Below are 14,243 nucleotides of genomic sequence, written 5' to 3'. Positions count from 1 at the left end.
GAAATAAACATTTGAAATACATGAGTTTGTATGTAATGTATGAATATAATATACAAGTTTCACTTTTTAAATGGAATTACTGAAATCAATCTACTTTTTCATGATATTCTAATTTTATGACCAGCACCTGTATATTCCACCATAAGTTGTGTACTACCTTTTGCTTTCGCTTACCATATTTAATAATATTGCACTGTCTTCACAAATTTTTAGCATTGTGAGTTTGAACAATGAATCGTGAAATTATGTACAAATGTCCACAATCCCTTTCAAGAATGCATTGCATGTTCTGCAGCACGAGTTTCATCATTTTTAAAAGATGTCCCGGGGAAAAGAAAAAAAAAGGCGCTTCAAAGAGCCTTTCTTTCCAAGCTGATTGTTATTAAACACTTCGAAGTATGGCATGCACACCACTCACCAAGTGTCTACATTCTGTAGACTGAATAATGATACTCCTAACCCTGTCTGGAGGTACAAAGCTGGAACGCCCAGGCCTCACCGCTGACCCTCTGTATCATTATCGTAGGCTTTTCACAGCGTGGTGCTTGGTTTAACTGGGATGTGGCGTAGAATTTAGCAGCCCTCAGACAACTGGGTTCACTTGCATTTTAGGATTGTTTGCTTTTGTGTTTTGTTTTGTTTTTCTTAGAGCTGATATCACGTGAAGCTTGTAATGAGTCATTTGACGATACCGGCAGAGGTTTTTTTGGGAGGCATGTAAGGCAATGTGGTTTTAAAAAATAGTTTTGTTGTTGTTTCTTTTAAATGGACCAGATGGAAATTCCAGTTGCCTTGTCAGTGTGAACTCAGCATTAGGTATCAACATGTGTGGAGTGTAAACAGCTATGTATGCTCAGTAATTCCCCTTAAACTTAGCAGGAGGCTTGTTGGGTTACCCTCTAATCTCGTGGTGATGCCGTCACCCTAAATCTCTCATTAAATGATTGCATGGGTTGTGGGTTTGGCATAAATAACCTAAAGCGCTAATTATTTGTCAGAGTATTAACTTCTGTAAACCGTTATCCACGTTTAAACATTAAGGTAAAGTCCAGATACTTAAAGAGCTCAGCAGACTAGTTGAGTCTAACTGGATTAAAATTGGCTTTATTTTGTTGTCGTAGTTTATTCAGTTTTGCTTCTGTAAACATTTGAGCAAAACGTTTAGCTGCATCACGGATATACATTTAGAATGCGAAGCTTACAAAAGGCCCCAGCCGTATGGTAAAGTAGTGGTTGTTTGTGAATTTGTTGCTTAGGCAAGCAGAAAAAGGTTAAATTACAACAAATATTTTAAAAAGATTAATCCGATTCACATCTTATCTGTCAATTATATTCTCAAACCTTGTTCATTAAAACCAAAAGGATTAAAAGAATACTTGAGTGGTTTCTTAAATTTTCTTCTTTTTCTTTATTAAATGCCACATAAGAAGAAAAATGTGTGTTTTTTTTAAGCTATTAGAGATGCAGAATGATATACTGTTAGAGTTAAAGCTTACAGCAGCAGGGTACTGAGTTCGCCATTTTACTGACAACTTTCAGGCACCTTGTAGGCATTATAATGAACGTTCAGCATTTTTTATGGTGTCGTAGCTTTGCTTTAATTGTGTGGACTTTTCCTTGAAGCCTTGGGAATGTGTTTACTGTGTGGCGTGCTCATTGTGAGCCGCCATCTGTTGATCCCGGGCTCTTACCTTGAGACACAGGCCTGGTCACTTTTCATTTCCAAGAGGCATCCAGCTGAGGAACAATTGCTCTTAGAAAATCTTCTCCCAGCTGCCTCACCCAGTGCAAATATCAGTCTGGCATTCTAGAGATTCATAAATGGGTGAGAGGCGCTCTGCTTGTGGGTATGAAAGGAGATGAGTGTGCTTTCATGTGGGCGTTCCTTTTATAGTCCCTTTTTTTTCGCAACTCCGTTTTCTCTTTCCTTTTAATTTCCTTTTGAGCTCTTGTCAGTCTGCTCTATTACTTGTTCCCCCGAGTCTGTTCTGTTCCCTTGCTGTTGTCTCTTATTTGATTTTTTTTTTTTTGTTCTTAAAAAAACCACAAGAGCAATGTGGGACCTGGAATTTATTGACCTGGAATGTCGCAACAGTATTAACTCTGCAAGTGGCAATGCTAACACTGCAAGGCATGTGTCTGCGAGGAGGCCCACACCCCCTTCTGTTTTCCACATCTAAAGATCAGAGGGGTTGGAAGCGACCCCGTCAGCCCGCTAAATCAGAGTCAGTAGACTAGGACGGACTTGCCTCTGAGACAGGAAGGCATCAATGCAGGCATTTCAAGCATTCTGTTCATTTCAAATCATATCTTCAGAAGCCCTGCTCGGTGTACAAAGTCAAACAGTTTCTGTATTTTGCAGGGACCTAAGAATCAGGCAAGCACAGGCTGAGATATGAAAGTGCTGGTGTTGATGAATAACCTACCTTTGCTTGGCTGTGCATAGTCAAACCTGTTCAGCCAGTTTCATCAAAATGCATGGGTGTCAGCTGCACCTGTAGCACTTTTTTCCCAGTCACTTGGTACAGTGTACTTATTTTCCTCTCTCTTCGGTTTGCATGTTTAATCTCTCCAGAGATACCTGACAGCTCAAGTTACCACGTTTAATAAGCTTCAACTCAAAGGATTTGTGTCTTTTGAAACCTGGCGGTTGAAACGCAGCAAAATCCTCCCCGAGTTTTGCTGCAAGGAGCCCATTAAGATGTGCTTTAACATGGTACTGACCTCCAGGCAAACACTATATTAAGTCACAGAGTGTGAGAATTCGTGTTCATTCTCTCAAGTTTTTGCACACAAACCGTTTATTTATTTATTTATTTATTTAACATTTTGGCTCATTTTCTTTTACCTGGAACAAGTGACATGTTCGCCCAAAACAAGCTTGTGCAGATTTTATACGAGCAGACAAACCTCTTTGCAAATTATTTGCTTACATTACACAACTGACATCCATGTAGGACATGTTGGTTTTCCTACACTTTACTCAACATATCAGCACGGGCAGAGATACTGTTAATGCAAGCTCACCAAATTCCTAACATTGTGGGGAAAGGTCTGGGCTTCTGGGGGGAGGGGGAGGGCCTGGTTGAGACTAGATAAGAAGGGGGGGTAGTTTGTTAGTGTTGCGTTAAACAGCTAAACATTGGTGTTCATGAACATCACACTCCGGCCTGAAATATAATACAAGGAAATTTGAGTAAAGTTGTTGCTGCTGCACTAAAGTCAACAAAGCTGAGAGCTCATGAAAAGTCTGTAAACAAACAAGTGACTGCTCAGAGACCCAAAGCCTGATGTGCTTTTCTTTGACTGGAAACATTCAACTTCCTCCTGTTTACTAAAGCACACTTTATGTCAAACTTAAAAAAAAAAAACTAAAAATGTTTCCCATAGATCTTGTGTGATTGCTCTGTTTATCCCAGACAGCTGTGGCGGTCAGGGGCTCTTTAAACTAACTCTTTCTTCTTTTTATTTGTTCAGAATGACTCTTTGGAGGGCCGAAGTTTGGCTGAATTTTCCTCGGCCCTGTACCCAACAGAGGAGGAGGCGTTCTCATGGCCGAGGCCGAAGACGGTGCTCCTGCGTCGAACTTCCCAAGGGTTTGGGTTCACCCTGCGGCACTTCATCGTGTACCCGCCGGAGTCCAGCCTGCATTACTTCCCGGTAACTTTCAACAACCGTATTTGTAGATAACCACGATTCACCTAAAAAAAAAGCCAGGTTAATTCAGTTCTGTCACCTTAAGCAACCCAGTCATCAGAGTATCTTTGTGTTTTTACAGGAGGAAGAGCGTGGCCGCAGAGGTAAGCAACTTTCCCTCTTACTTCCTGTCATTCCACTCTAAGACATCTAGCTGCTGCCCTCAAATGACTCCACATCCACCCACTCCTTGGCTCTTTTTCAGACTTTTCTTTCACACAAAAGATATTTAAATGATTAACTTTTCTTTAACATGTTTTGCAAACTCAGCATATACTTTATAATTTTTAATTCCTCAATATGTATGGCTAATATTCATGTTCCTATTCAAGTATTTCCCAAGCCCAGCGACAAAAACAAAAAATGATAGCTTTAAAAAAAGAGACGTTAAGATACATTAAGGCATATTATAGTAATTTGTGTCTTTAAATCTTTGTCAAGCAGAAATCTAAAATAAAACTCAAATATAAAGTGACCAAGAAGCTATTTAATTTGAAAAAGTTTTTGTCACATTCTTAGTGGGGGAACAACATCAACACTTCTGTAGCTATTGAGGATTCCTCGTCAGCGTTTTTGTAAATGGGTTTTTGATTGGTTCAAAGTTCAGCCATCCTGGTGTAATCGCGGTTAGATCGTTTTTATTTTTTTTAAGTCTGCTGATGTTTGTTTCACCTCAGTCTGGTTTGTGTTTCTTCACTTTGTGTGAATTCTGTTTCTTTGTAAGAAAAAAATAAGTTATTCCAGTAAGTAGTGCTGGATATTTTTGAGCTCATATTGAGGAAGTAAATAATAATATTGACAAGAAACCTTTTTTTGACCTGGAACACCCCTTGAATTTCACTGACTTACTGTAAAACATAAACTTGTTAAAGTGAAATGTGGTTGGATGATAATTACTATAGTTTACATTTTTGTTGTCTGCAGTTCAAAATAAATGCCAGCACAAGAGGTGACAAATTAGCTGCTTTTTTGTTTAGTTTAGTTTAGTTTAGTTTTTAGAAAGACTTCTTGTTGAAACTGCTGCTTAGAACTGCTCGTGCCTATTTTATTGAAGGCATCTTGATGGTGCTTTCATGGGTAATGGGAAAATCTGAATTTCTAAAGGCGAATCAAAGCGTCAAAGTACTGGTAGACCATTATTGGGTCATTTCTTGCTTTTCTTCATTTTAAGTGAACTATGTATCTGCTTTTTTTTAAAAAAAAGGCAGAGCGTATTTATAAACCAGGCTGAGAATAAACAGTGTTGTGACAGGAATTTTGTTTCTTCCAATATGCTTTTCTTTAGTGGTAGATGTGTTGAGTGTGAAGAATTATAAATACAAACTCAGTTTGTGCTTCAGCATTCTCAAGATTTCCTTAATTCCAAAAGTTGATGTTCAGATTCGATCTTTTCCACAGTGAAACACAATTTCATTGTATAAACAGTGACTCATTTTACACTTTCCTTTACACCCTTTGTCACGAAGCAGGAAAACCCTTAGAAATTAATTTTAAGGTGGTGCTTTTTAAACTTTGCCTCACACAGAAATTAATACATGGCTGACTTTGTCTGGTTTCAGTTTAAGTAAGCCAGTGGATATTAAAGCGTGCTTGGCAGTATTTTCATTTGGTGCACACAAGGGTCTTGAAGGCAGCTCGCCAAAACTAAAGAGGAAAAGGCCAACTTAAGATGGTTTCAGTAACAGCAAAGAAATGGAAACACTGCCTCACATAAGGCTGGCACTCAAGGGTTAGGAGTCATAATTCGACCTTTTTTTAGTTTAATTTCTTTATTTTTTAAATCATAAAACAGTTTGATATACCCCTTTCAGAATGAAAGTCATGAAATTTGCTGAGCTAAAAGTAAAAATAAACTAATAATGTATTTATGTGACAAAAAAACTATTTTGGGGGCATTCATAAGAATCAATAAACTTTTGTGAAATTAAGAATATGAGTGCTAGATTTAAGGGAGGAGCTTCATCTCATAGACGCTGGCAGTTTCCTGTCGGGTGCAGTGGTTAAAATGCTGGTATGTGTCTGGAGATCTGTCTGAAAACGTCTGGGTCTTAGGTTTCCACACTGTCACACCACAATCACTTGTCTAATTATGTTAGTCTCTCTTCCTCACAAGACAGTCTTCTTTCATCACACCAGAATCAAGTTTGAGTGCACTGCATGTAAACTTGGAGGGAAAAAAAAAAAAAAAAAATCACGTCCGTCACAGATGGACTGTCATTTGCATCAGTATTTAAAAGAGACAGACCTTATTTCAGATGCTTAACACATTTATAAACTGTCTTTATCAATGATAATTCTTGACAATTTAGTTTTTGTCTACAATTTTTTTCTCTGCTGCATTTATTTAACTATTAACATTAATAAGAACAATGCAAAATTGATTTAGTTGCATGAACTAAGCTCTCTCCCCTCTATTTGCTTTAAGGTTTTATTCCTTAAATGAATATGACTGAATGCTTGTTTTGGTGTTTGGATAAAATAAGCTAGTCTTCTCATCTAAGCTGAATAAATTGGATTTCTCAAAATATCACGGCCTATATCTAAACAGATACTTATAGTACAAAGTACATAGCCCCCCCCAGTTTAACTGTTTTTTCCAATACTAAAATTATTTATGATAATAAAAAGTAAACCAGTCCCCTTACAGTACATAAAATTTATTTAATAACAGCTTTATAGAGGAACTGAAGGTGCAGTCCTATATTCTGCCACCAGAGGGAGCATGACTGCCTGCTGTGGTTGTAGTAAACTGTTGTACTGTTATGTAATCTGAAACCTCATAATGTGGTCCTGCATGAGTAATCTTGTGTTAAAAGAGGAATAAATAAGTGTTAGGATCAGGAAACGGCTCATTTTACTGCAGCTGTGTCCTATTTTTAACATTCAAATATTACAGCCGTCACATGCTAAATGTAACTGGTTAAAAGTTTTGTTTTGCCAGTATTATAGGAAATGGTGGCTTGTTTTTAAATAGCACGAACGGCACAGTCACAAACTCTCACATGTGATCTCATGCTTGACTTCCCGTGTACTCGAGCTTGGGAGGTAATGTGCGTTGACTCACCACCAGAATGTTAACTACCGGGGAAGTATTTTATCCACTCTTTGGCTGTGCCCACAGCTATTTCTCAGTTTACAAGGAAAGAGTGGGAGGTGTGCAGCTGAGCACACTGACACTCTTCCACTTCAGCCTCTTTTTCTCACTCTGTCTCTCTTTTTTCCCTTCTTTTTTTTGTGACCATGCAGCTTCTAGGAGTCAGGGGCAGAATGATCAAACAGGTTTTTCTGTCTTTAGTCATTCTTGTCCATGTCCCTAAATCCACACAGTGTCTCCATATAGTAACTTTGTGTGTGTGTGTGTAATGATGGTGTGTTTTACAATCTGGGCAAACATTATCAGGAATAAATTTATCTTCTTCCAGTTCAGAGGCCGTCCAGTTTCTCTTCCAGCTTTACACACAGCTGATCTTCCTTCTGACTTAAATGTTCTTTTTTAAATTTTATTTGTTATGAACTGGCTGCTTATTTTAACTTTTTTTTGTTTGTCAGAGGCTCAAATTATTATTATTTTGACATTAATATCTAGGCTTTTAATATTTTCACATCAGATATGATTAAAAACAGCTGTGTTGAGCATTATTTATTTGCTGTAGGATATTTTCCTTTTGTATAAATTGAAGTTTTTTTTTAAATGAAAATATCATTTTTTTCAGCTTTCTGTGTGAATAATGAAATTGTCTTTTGGTGTAATTTTACCAGGGAGGCAGCGGAACAGGCTCGAACCTATGGACACTATTTTTGTGAAGCAAGTCAAGGAAGGTGGGCCTGCTTATGGAGCTGGGCTTTGCACAGGTAATAACCAGTCACTGATATTATTATTATGAATATTTACCAAAACCCACCCCAGATCATATGGAGTACAGATGATAATGTTTGTAAGTTGGAGAACTTTTAAGCAAAAAGAAAAAGTTTCCATTTTCTATAAACCTGGCATTTGGCAGATTTGGGGTTGTTTGCTGATAGTGTTGTTGCTTTGTTGACTAGGAGATCGAATCGTGAAGGTAAATGGAGCAAGCATCATCGGGAAAGCTTATTCTGATGTGATATCTTTGATCCAGGACAGGTAAGGCTGGCAGTATTGGTATGGTGGAATTTGCTTTGTTTGGGTGAATTCACACAGTTTTAGATGCTCTTTTATTTTGTTTCCTGCAGTGGTGAGTTTCTTGAACTCTGCGTGATGCCAAAAGATGAGGACATTCTGCAGCTGGTAAGTTTTAATTTGCCACAACGGTATCTTCATGGCTTTTTATTCACACATTCTGAAGAGTGTGGGAAAAACTCCTCTTCTTTTGAGTTGTAAAACGACTTGTGTTCAGTCATCGAACTGCTCTGGTTTAAGGTGTTTATGATGAGACAGCAGTCATGAGATCCAGGCAGCCGGCCCGTCCCATCAGCGCTCTCTATCTGGGCCTCTTAATTAGGCCAAAGCAGTCTTTCTGTCCTCCAGAACTGCTGCTGACACCACTGTTGAAATGGCCTAAATTTACTGCTAAAGCAAGCGTCACCCAAACTATCTATAGAGGATAGTTCAACATAGAGCAAAATATTCAGCTTGTTGTTTTATTTGTTTTTTACTTTTGTTCCTGTCTGAAAAATGTAGTTTGTTTGTAACGATGCATTAAATTTCTACAGAATAGCAAACAAAACAAAACTGATTTGCTTCTGATGTGTTCAAATGAGCCTCACAGATCCACATTTGTACTTCATGGTTAAGCAGAAAGAAATGTTTTGAAGATTTGTCAATTACTTAGATTTTACAACAGCTTGGAGCAAACCTATGCTGTGCATGATGGAAAAAAAACACTTGGTGTTTATTCTAGGAAAACATTGATTAATAAAGTTGGGTTATCTAATATCAGTTTTTCTTTTGTATCGTGGTGTACCTGTATGAAATAAATCCGTGTTTAGTTTTACTCATTCCCTTAAATTGACTAGTTTCACGTTTGTGCTACATTTAAGGAGTTTCTAATTCATATTAATTTTGTTAAACTGATATGTTCCACCAAATTGAGTGCAAAAGAAAAAGAGAAATTGTTCATAACTATCACTTTAAACTCACACATTGTTAAAGTTACTATGTAACAACAAGCCCCATTTGCTTTCACATATATATTCATTTTTGTACTTTTAGTGGAAGCAGTGTTTTTAAAGATTTATGTAAATAAAATAAATTGCTTGGGCTCATTACCGTATAGGTCTGAGTCGAGACCATTGACATGTAAATTAGGCATGTTGCAGCTCTTTTGGTGTGTTTGATCGACTGTTCAGTGTCAAAATCACAAACTAGACATTGAGTCTTTTCAGTCTTCTGTCGATCTATTTATTCAGGTAACAGCAGGTAGATGGTATAAATAATTAAAAATATGAACACAGTGAGATTTGATTACAAATTCAAAGGAATTTAGATTGTATACTAATGCTGCACATTATATTTAAATTTGATCAGATACCATAAAACCGCTCAAGTCCAACAATTTTTAGCAGATTAAATTCAGTGTGAAGGTTTTTGTTTGTATGCTTCAGTCTTGCTGCAGCGGCTTCTTTAGAAATTGGTGCTTCACTAAATAATACCTTGAGAACCGCTTGACCCAAATTGTGTTCAGTGCAGAGGTAAACCCTCGTACCTATGCAGACTTGATCTTATCATCAAATCTTTTATGCATGCTGTGGGTAGCTGTTATTGATTCTGCACATTCAGAGCAAAGCTAAGGTGCACTTATCTGTTTCTGATCGTAAGTATACACAGTCTAGATGTTTTGGCAGGATGTGCAGGAATCCTTTCCTACCAGCTTTTTATTATCTGACAACGTGTTTATGAATTATACAATGTAATGAAACTGCTGGAATATTTGCTTCCCAACAAATTTATCCCTGGGGGTTCTTTAGGGCCATGTCGAATCACATCCATTAGCGGAATACTTTAGTCAGTTGGCATTTCAGTTGACATTTGCAATACCAATATCTATATTGTAGTCATCCGCACACTTCCAAAGTTATTTGTCCACAATATCAAATTATAGATTGGGCCTTAGTTAGTTTATTTTGAGTTGCCTAAATAAAGCTTGAATTGTCAAAAAAATGTATATATATGTCCCATCCAGCTAACACTTTTCCCCCTTTTATCATAAGTTAATTTTCTCATCTATGATAACCACTTCTACTCCGTCTTTTTCAGTCCTCTCTCTTGCTTGCCTTGTTTCTGTAGTTATATTTAGTCCTTTCTTGCCACAGTGTTGTATTACAAGTGGAAAGCAGCAGCACAAAAAAAAATATCTGTGATGTAGGCATGCAAAGTAAGATCTGTCCGTCAAAATCAGAGGATTATCAGAGATGCTAGCAGAGAGGCGTGACACTGTAGGAGGCAGCATGCACTGAATGCTTGGAGACGGGCAGCAGTTGCTTAGCAAAGAGAAGGAGACGTTGAACATTTAAGGAGCAGAAAAGAGAGGGAACGTTACGGCATAGAAGCGGAAGCAACAGTGAGCAGGGGAAAATAAACGGAACGGCATGAATGATGAGCTTAAACCGGTGGATAAAGTCAGCTGACTGCTCTGTGTTTTGAACAGGTTGACGCTTAGAGAAAAGGAGAGGGGAGGAAGGAGTGGGAGGGGGAGCTGTACCATCACAGCTGAATGTATAATCAGCAGCTGCTGCTTCTGTCATGTGATCAGTACCAGGGAGGGAAAGAGAGGGAGAGACTGGAGACACCTTGTTCAGTTAGCGTAATATTCTGTTTGGAGATGGATGGAGCCACGAAGACCTAAGGGCAACATGAGAAGCAAGCTTCTGCTCCTGTCAGCTCACCCAGGACAGAGTGTCACAGGCAGGTTGTAACGTGGCAACCCCTGCTACCTCTTTGCTTTCTCATCCTTGTGTACCGCCACTGCAACTCTAGTGTATTTTTAGCATGACAATCCCTAGGATTGCTATGGCTGATTCATCTTTTCTGCTTTTGGGATCGGTTCTGTTTTTGACAAAATGTGCATTTTGCTCTGCTTTCATCTTTTTCTCTTCCAACCTCTCTCCCGTGATTCCTTAATGCACTTGTTTTCACATGCTGTAATGGCAGCCTTTCTCTGGGGAAACAACTAATCTGGTAAGAAAACGGCACACTGTGTAACAGCTTGATGTTGACATGTTGTACCAGCTGTGTCATTTTTCATGTGTCATGCATGTCATCACCGTTAAAAAGATGTTGCCTTTAGGTTGTGCATTTCTGCCATATACTTGACTGGGATGTGTGTTTAATGGTCACATATGAGCTCATGATTCATATGTTTAGACTGCAGAAATGGCCGATGCACTGTGGCTGCAGTACCTGTTAGATTTAGGGCTCGAGTTGGCAGCCAGCTGGAATCTCAGTGAGACCTCGCCCCTTCTTTGTACCCTGTCAGATGTCATCAGTGTGATAAAGGCCACTGACCTCTGAACTCTTGTGTACAGTCATGGTTATAAAGGGAGGAGCTGAGCCTGACACTGATTGCTGAAAGATGCATTCTTTATGTGAGAATGTAATCTAACGCCATGTTGTTAAAGGCTCAAAGTCCTCATACCTTCACTTTTTCCTTGTTTGTTGTACGTACAACACGTTATGAGTCGGGTAGATAAATTTTGTTAGCATTACAAACACTTCGTACTAGAAAAAGCTCCTCTTGCAACTTTGTTGTAAGTAGGACTTTATTTTTGCATCAGCAAGGAAATCGTTTAGGCTTTGTACCACTGGATGATGGCATGGGTGACTAAATATAGCGCATTCACTGTGAAGGATAGGCTGCCTTTAGGAGGTCACAGTCTGTCAGAGGTGGGTAAATGTTGATTGGTTACCTGTGTATTTGTGTCATTTTTTATTTTATCGCTTTTTGTTCATATGTCTGTGTATAAACTTTGTGTGTTGTTGCAAAATCTAAACGGCCGCTGTTTCAGTTCAAGCTAAATAAATACAGTTATTGTGTTTCATAGGTGAGGTTTATTTAATACTAAAACTTGGGTAGAAATGGGCCGTTATTTGGAGAAGACACGCAAATGTATTAGAGCAAGAATGCTGCATTATAAAGGAAGTGCTTAAAGCAACCTCTATTTAAAAAAAAAAACTGCTTGGTTTTATGTGTACACTATCTGCAATTATTATTATAGAAGTCTAAATAAGGAGCAGATGTAGAACATTGACACCCCTCAACTGTTTGAAACGCCTCCGCTCACTCATACTGCAACATGCACTGCCTACACACATGCATGCTGTAACATTTGCAATATCACACTTGACTTCTCTTTAAGCATCTAGTGCCATACTGTTGAATATTACACACGCTTGTGGTTTGTACTACTCTGTTGTAACATTGCCTTTTTGCCCTGTCTGCAGGCCTACTCCCAGGATGCCTACCTCCGTGGCCACAGCAGCTACAGTGGAAATGCCTGTCACATCCCTAATCCCCCCACAGTATGCTACCCCAGAGTAGACTGTAAGCCTGCGGGCATGGCCCAGGCAACAGACTTAGCGGGACAGGTTTGCCGAGGGCCAACAGCACCTCTTGACCATGGGTATCGTAAGGAGATTACTGTACCCCCGTCTCCTCCTCAACCATATCCTAAAAGCCAAACGGCGGTGTGCATGCGCAATGACAGCATTAGGACTGTGGTGGTTCCCTCTAATACAGCACATATCGGGCATATGGTTCCGGCACGAAGGATAGAATTTATGGACCCTGTTTTTGTAAGGGGAAGACCTGGGTCGCTGGCCCAGTATCCTCACCCTCGGAAGGCTGATGTCTATCCCAGTGGTCCCGGAATGGTTCCATTTGTGGGTCAGACACCTAACTATCCAGGCAACCATCAAAACATTGATTGGCGCACTTACCAAACATACAGGGAGTATATTGACAACAAAGGCATTCATTCCCATGGAAGTCGGACCATCCAGGAGAGACTGGACAATTTGCGAACTGCCAGTCAGCCTTCGTTTGCCAATACTCATCACATTCCTCAGAGGGACTGGGCACCTAAGGGAGTTCAGCGCAGGAGTACCTCCCATGAACGATCATACCACAGACCTCCACCCCAATTTCAGATTGCCCCACGCAGTGCCTCACAGGACCGTATGGGAAATGCAGAGAAGATGAGCCATGCAAGAAACTGGCCTCCTCGAAGCGTGTCCCAGGATGGCCTTGTTCTGAAAGCCCGGGCACGTTCCATAGACTATGCCGATTCTGTAGAGCTTGTCCGGCCTAGTGAAAGCAGAGTTGTGTATCCAAGGGCAGACCAAGGTACGAGGCCAAGCAGGCAGTCCATCCCCAGAAATGCTATGCCATTTAGGCCTTCTGCTGGATACAGTGCTGGCATGAGAGGAACATCAAACCCTTCTTTCTACTCTAAAGGACCAGACTCACTTCAGAACCGTTCCTCACCCAAGATCTCTCACAGGCCCTCAGTTTTTGGAAAGAGCACAAGTGCTGAACATTCTTTTATTGACCAAAGAGTTTCAGTCAAAGGACACCAATCAGGCATCACTAACCAGCAAGGCCAGGGCATGATGCGGGCAGAAACCATGCAGCCCACTGATGCAGGCAGAGACTCTGCTTTGGTAGGACTCAGGTCTTTATCTTGCTCCACTTCAAAAGAAATTCCTCAGAGGCCTGGCATCCTCAAAACACCCCAGCAAGACTATCAAAGTCAGGTTAATGGGCAAAGTCCGATAGAAGGTGCGGTAATTCTGAGGGAGAAATCTCACGAGGGCCCCAGCCCCTTACGACAACACTCTTACATTCTGGCTGTAAACGATGACGGAGCTGACTCCACGGCCGATGTGGTGGTGTGCTGGCTTCCAAATGACGCACGCAGGGAGATGCACATGCGTCGAATCGAGGAACAACGACACACCTCCTGCTCCAGCAACTTGGACGAATCTCTGGACTCCATTCCATTTATCGGTAAGAGAATCAATAGTTGTAACCCTCGCTGGTTTACGTTGTCATGACAACAGCAGCAGGTGGTGGTAACATGGATCAAAGTTCTCGTGCTAATACCGTATCTTATTTTAACAAAACAAAAAGCATTAGCACTTTAGACTTTACCAAAAACTAGTTGGAAATAGATGAATAGATTGAAAACTGACTGTGGAGCAACAGTTGTAACTTCATCATTGATCAGATTTTATGCGTTATTGCAGAAGTACAGTCATGGGAAGATGTTCCCAGTTAAATGTATTTCTGTGGGAAGCTGTTATTGATCAGGTTTTGATTCCTTCAGAGAGTGGTTGTGAGATTTAACCAGTGCAGAGTAAAGGTAGGCTTGGAATTCATTGAATTTCTCTTCTAATTTATTGTTTTCTTGATACTGTCTCTTCAGAGCAGACTACATTATGGTGGTGCTGTACTATAATGGATGCTGTGGTCATTAAATGGTTGGCATCCCAAAAATGTCTTTCCGTTCACATATCAAGTGTTTCAGTGCACTTTAAATGTTGACTGAATTTTGCATAATTGAGTTTTGCC

The 14,243-nt window shown here is 39.8% G+C and overlaps 1 protein-coding gene across 3 annotated transcripts in view; it reads left to right on the top strand.

The window, feature by feature from the left end:
* arhgap21b (Rho GTPase activating protein 21b) overlaps window positions 1–14,243 on the top strand; it is a 34,601-nt gene that overhangs the window by 5,923 nt on the left and 14,435 nt on the right. For 2 of the 3 annotated variants that reach the window (XM_017422436.3, XM_017422437.3), the window contains exons 3-8: window positions 3,478–3,660; window positions 3,779–3,800; window positions 7,456–7,548; window positions 7,741–7,819; window positions 7,909–7,963; window positions 12,116–13,679. In XM_017422436.3, the coding sequence (XP_017277925.1) occupies window positions 3,478–3,660; window positions 3,779–3,800; window positions 7,456–7,548; window positions 7,741–7,819; window positions 7,909–7,963; window positions 12,116–13,679 (1,996 nt within the window). The other variant, XM_017422439.3, reaches the window with a different exon arrangement.

The sequence above is a fragment of the Kryptolebias marmoratus genome, linkage group LG20 (assembly GCF_001649575.2).
Source record: "Kryptolebias marmoratus isolate JLee-2015 linkage group LG20, ASM164957v2, whole genome shotgun sequence".
Lineage (NCBI taxonomy): Eukaryota > Metazoa > Chordata > Actinopteri > Cyprinodontiformes > Rivulidae > Kryptolebias > Kryptolebias marmoratus.
Note: the sequence above shows the minus strand (reverse complement) of the source record. Positions and strands in the feature narration are given on the sequence as shown.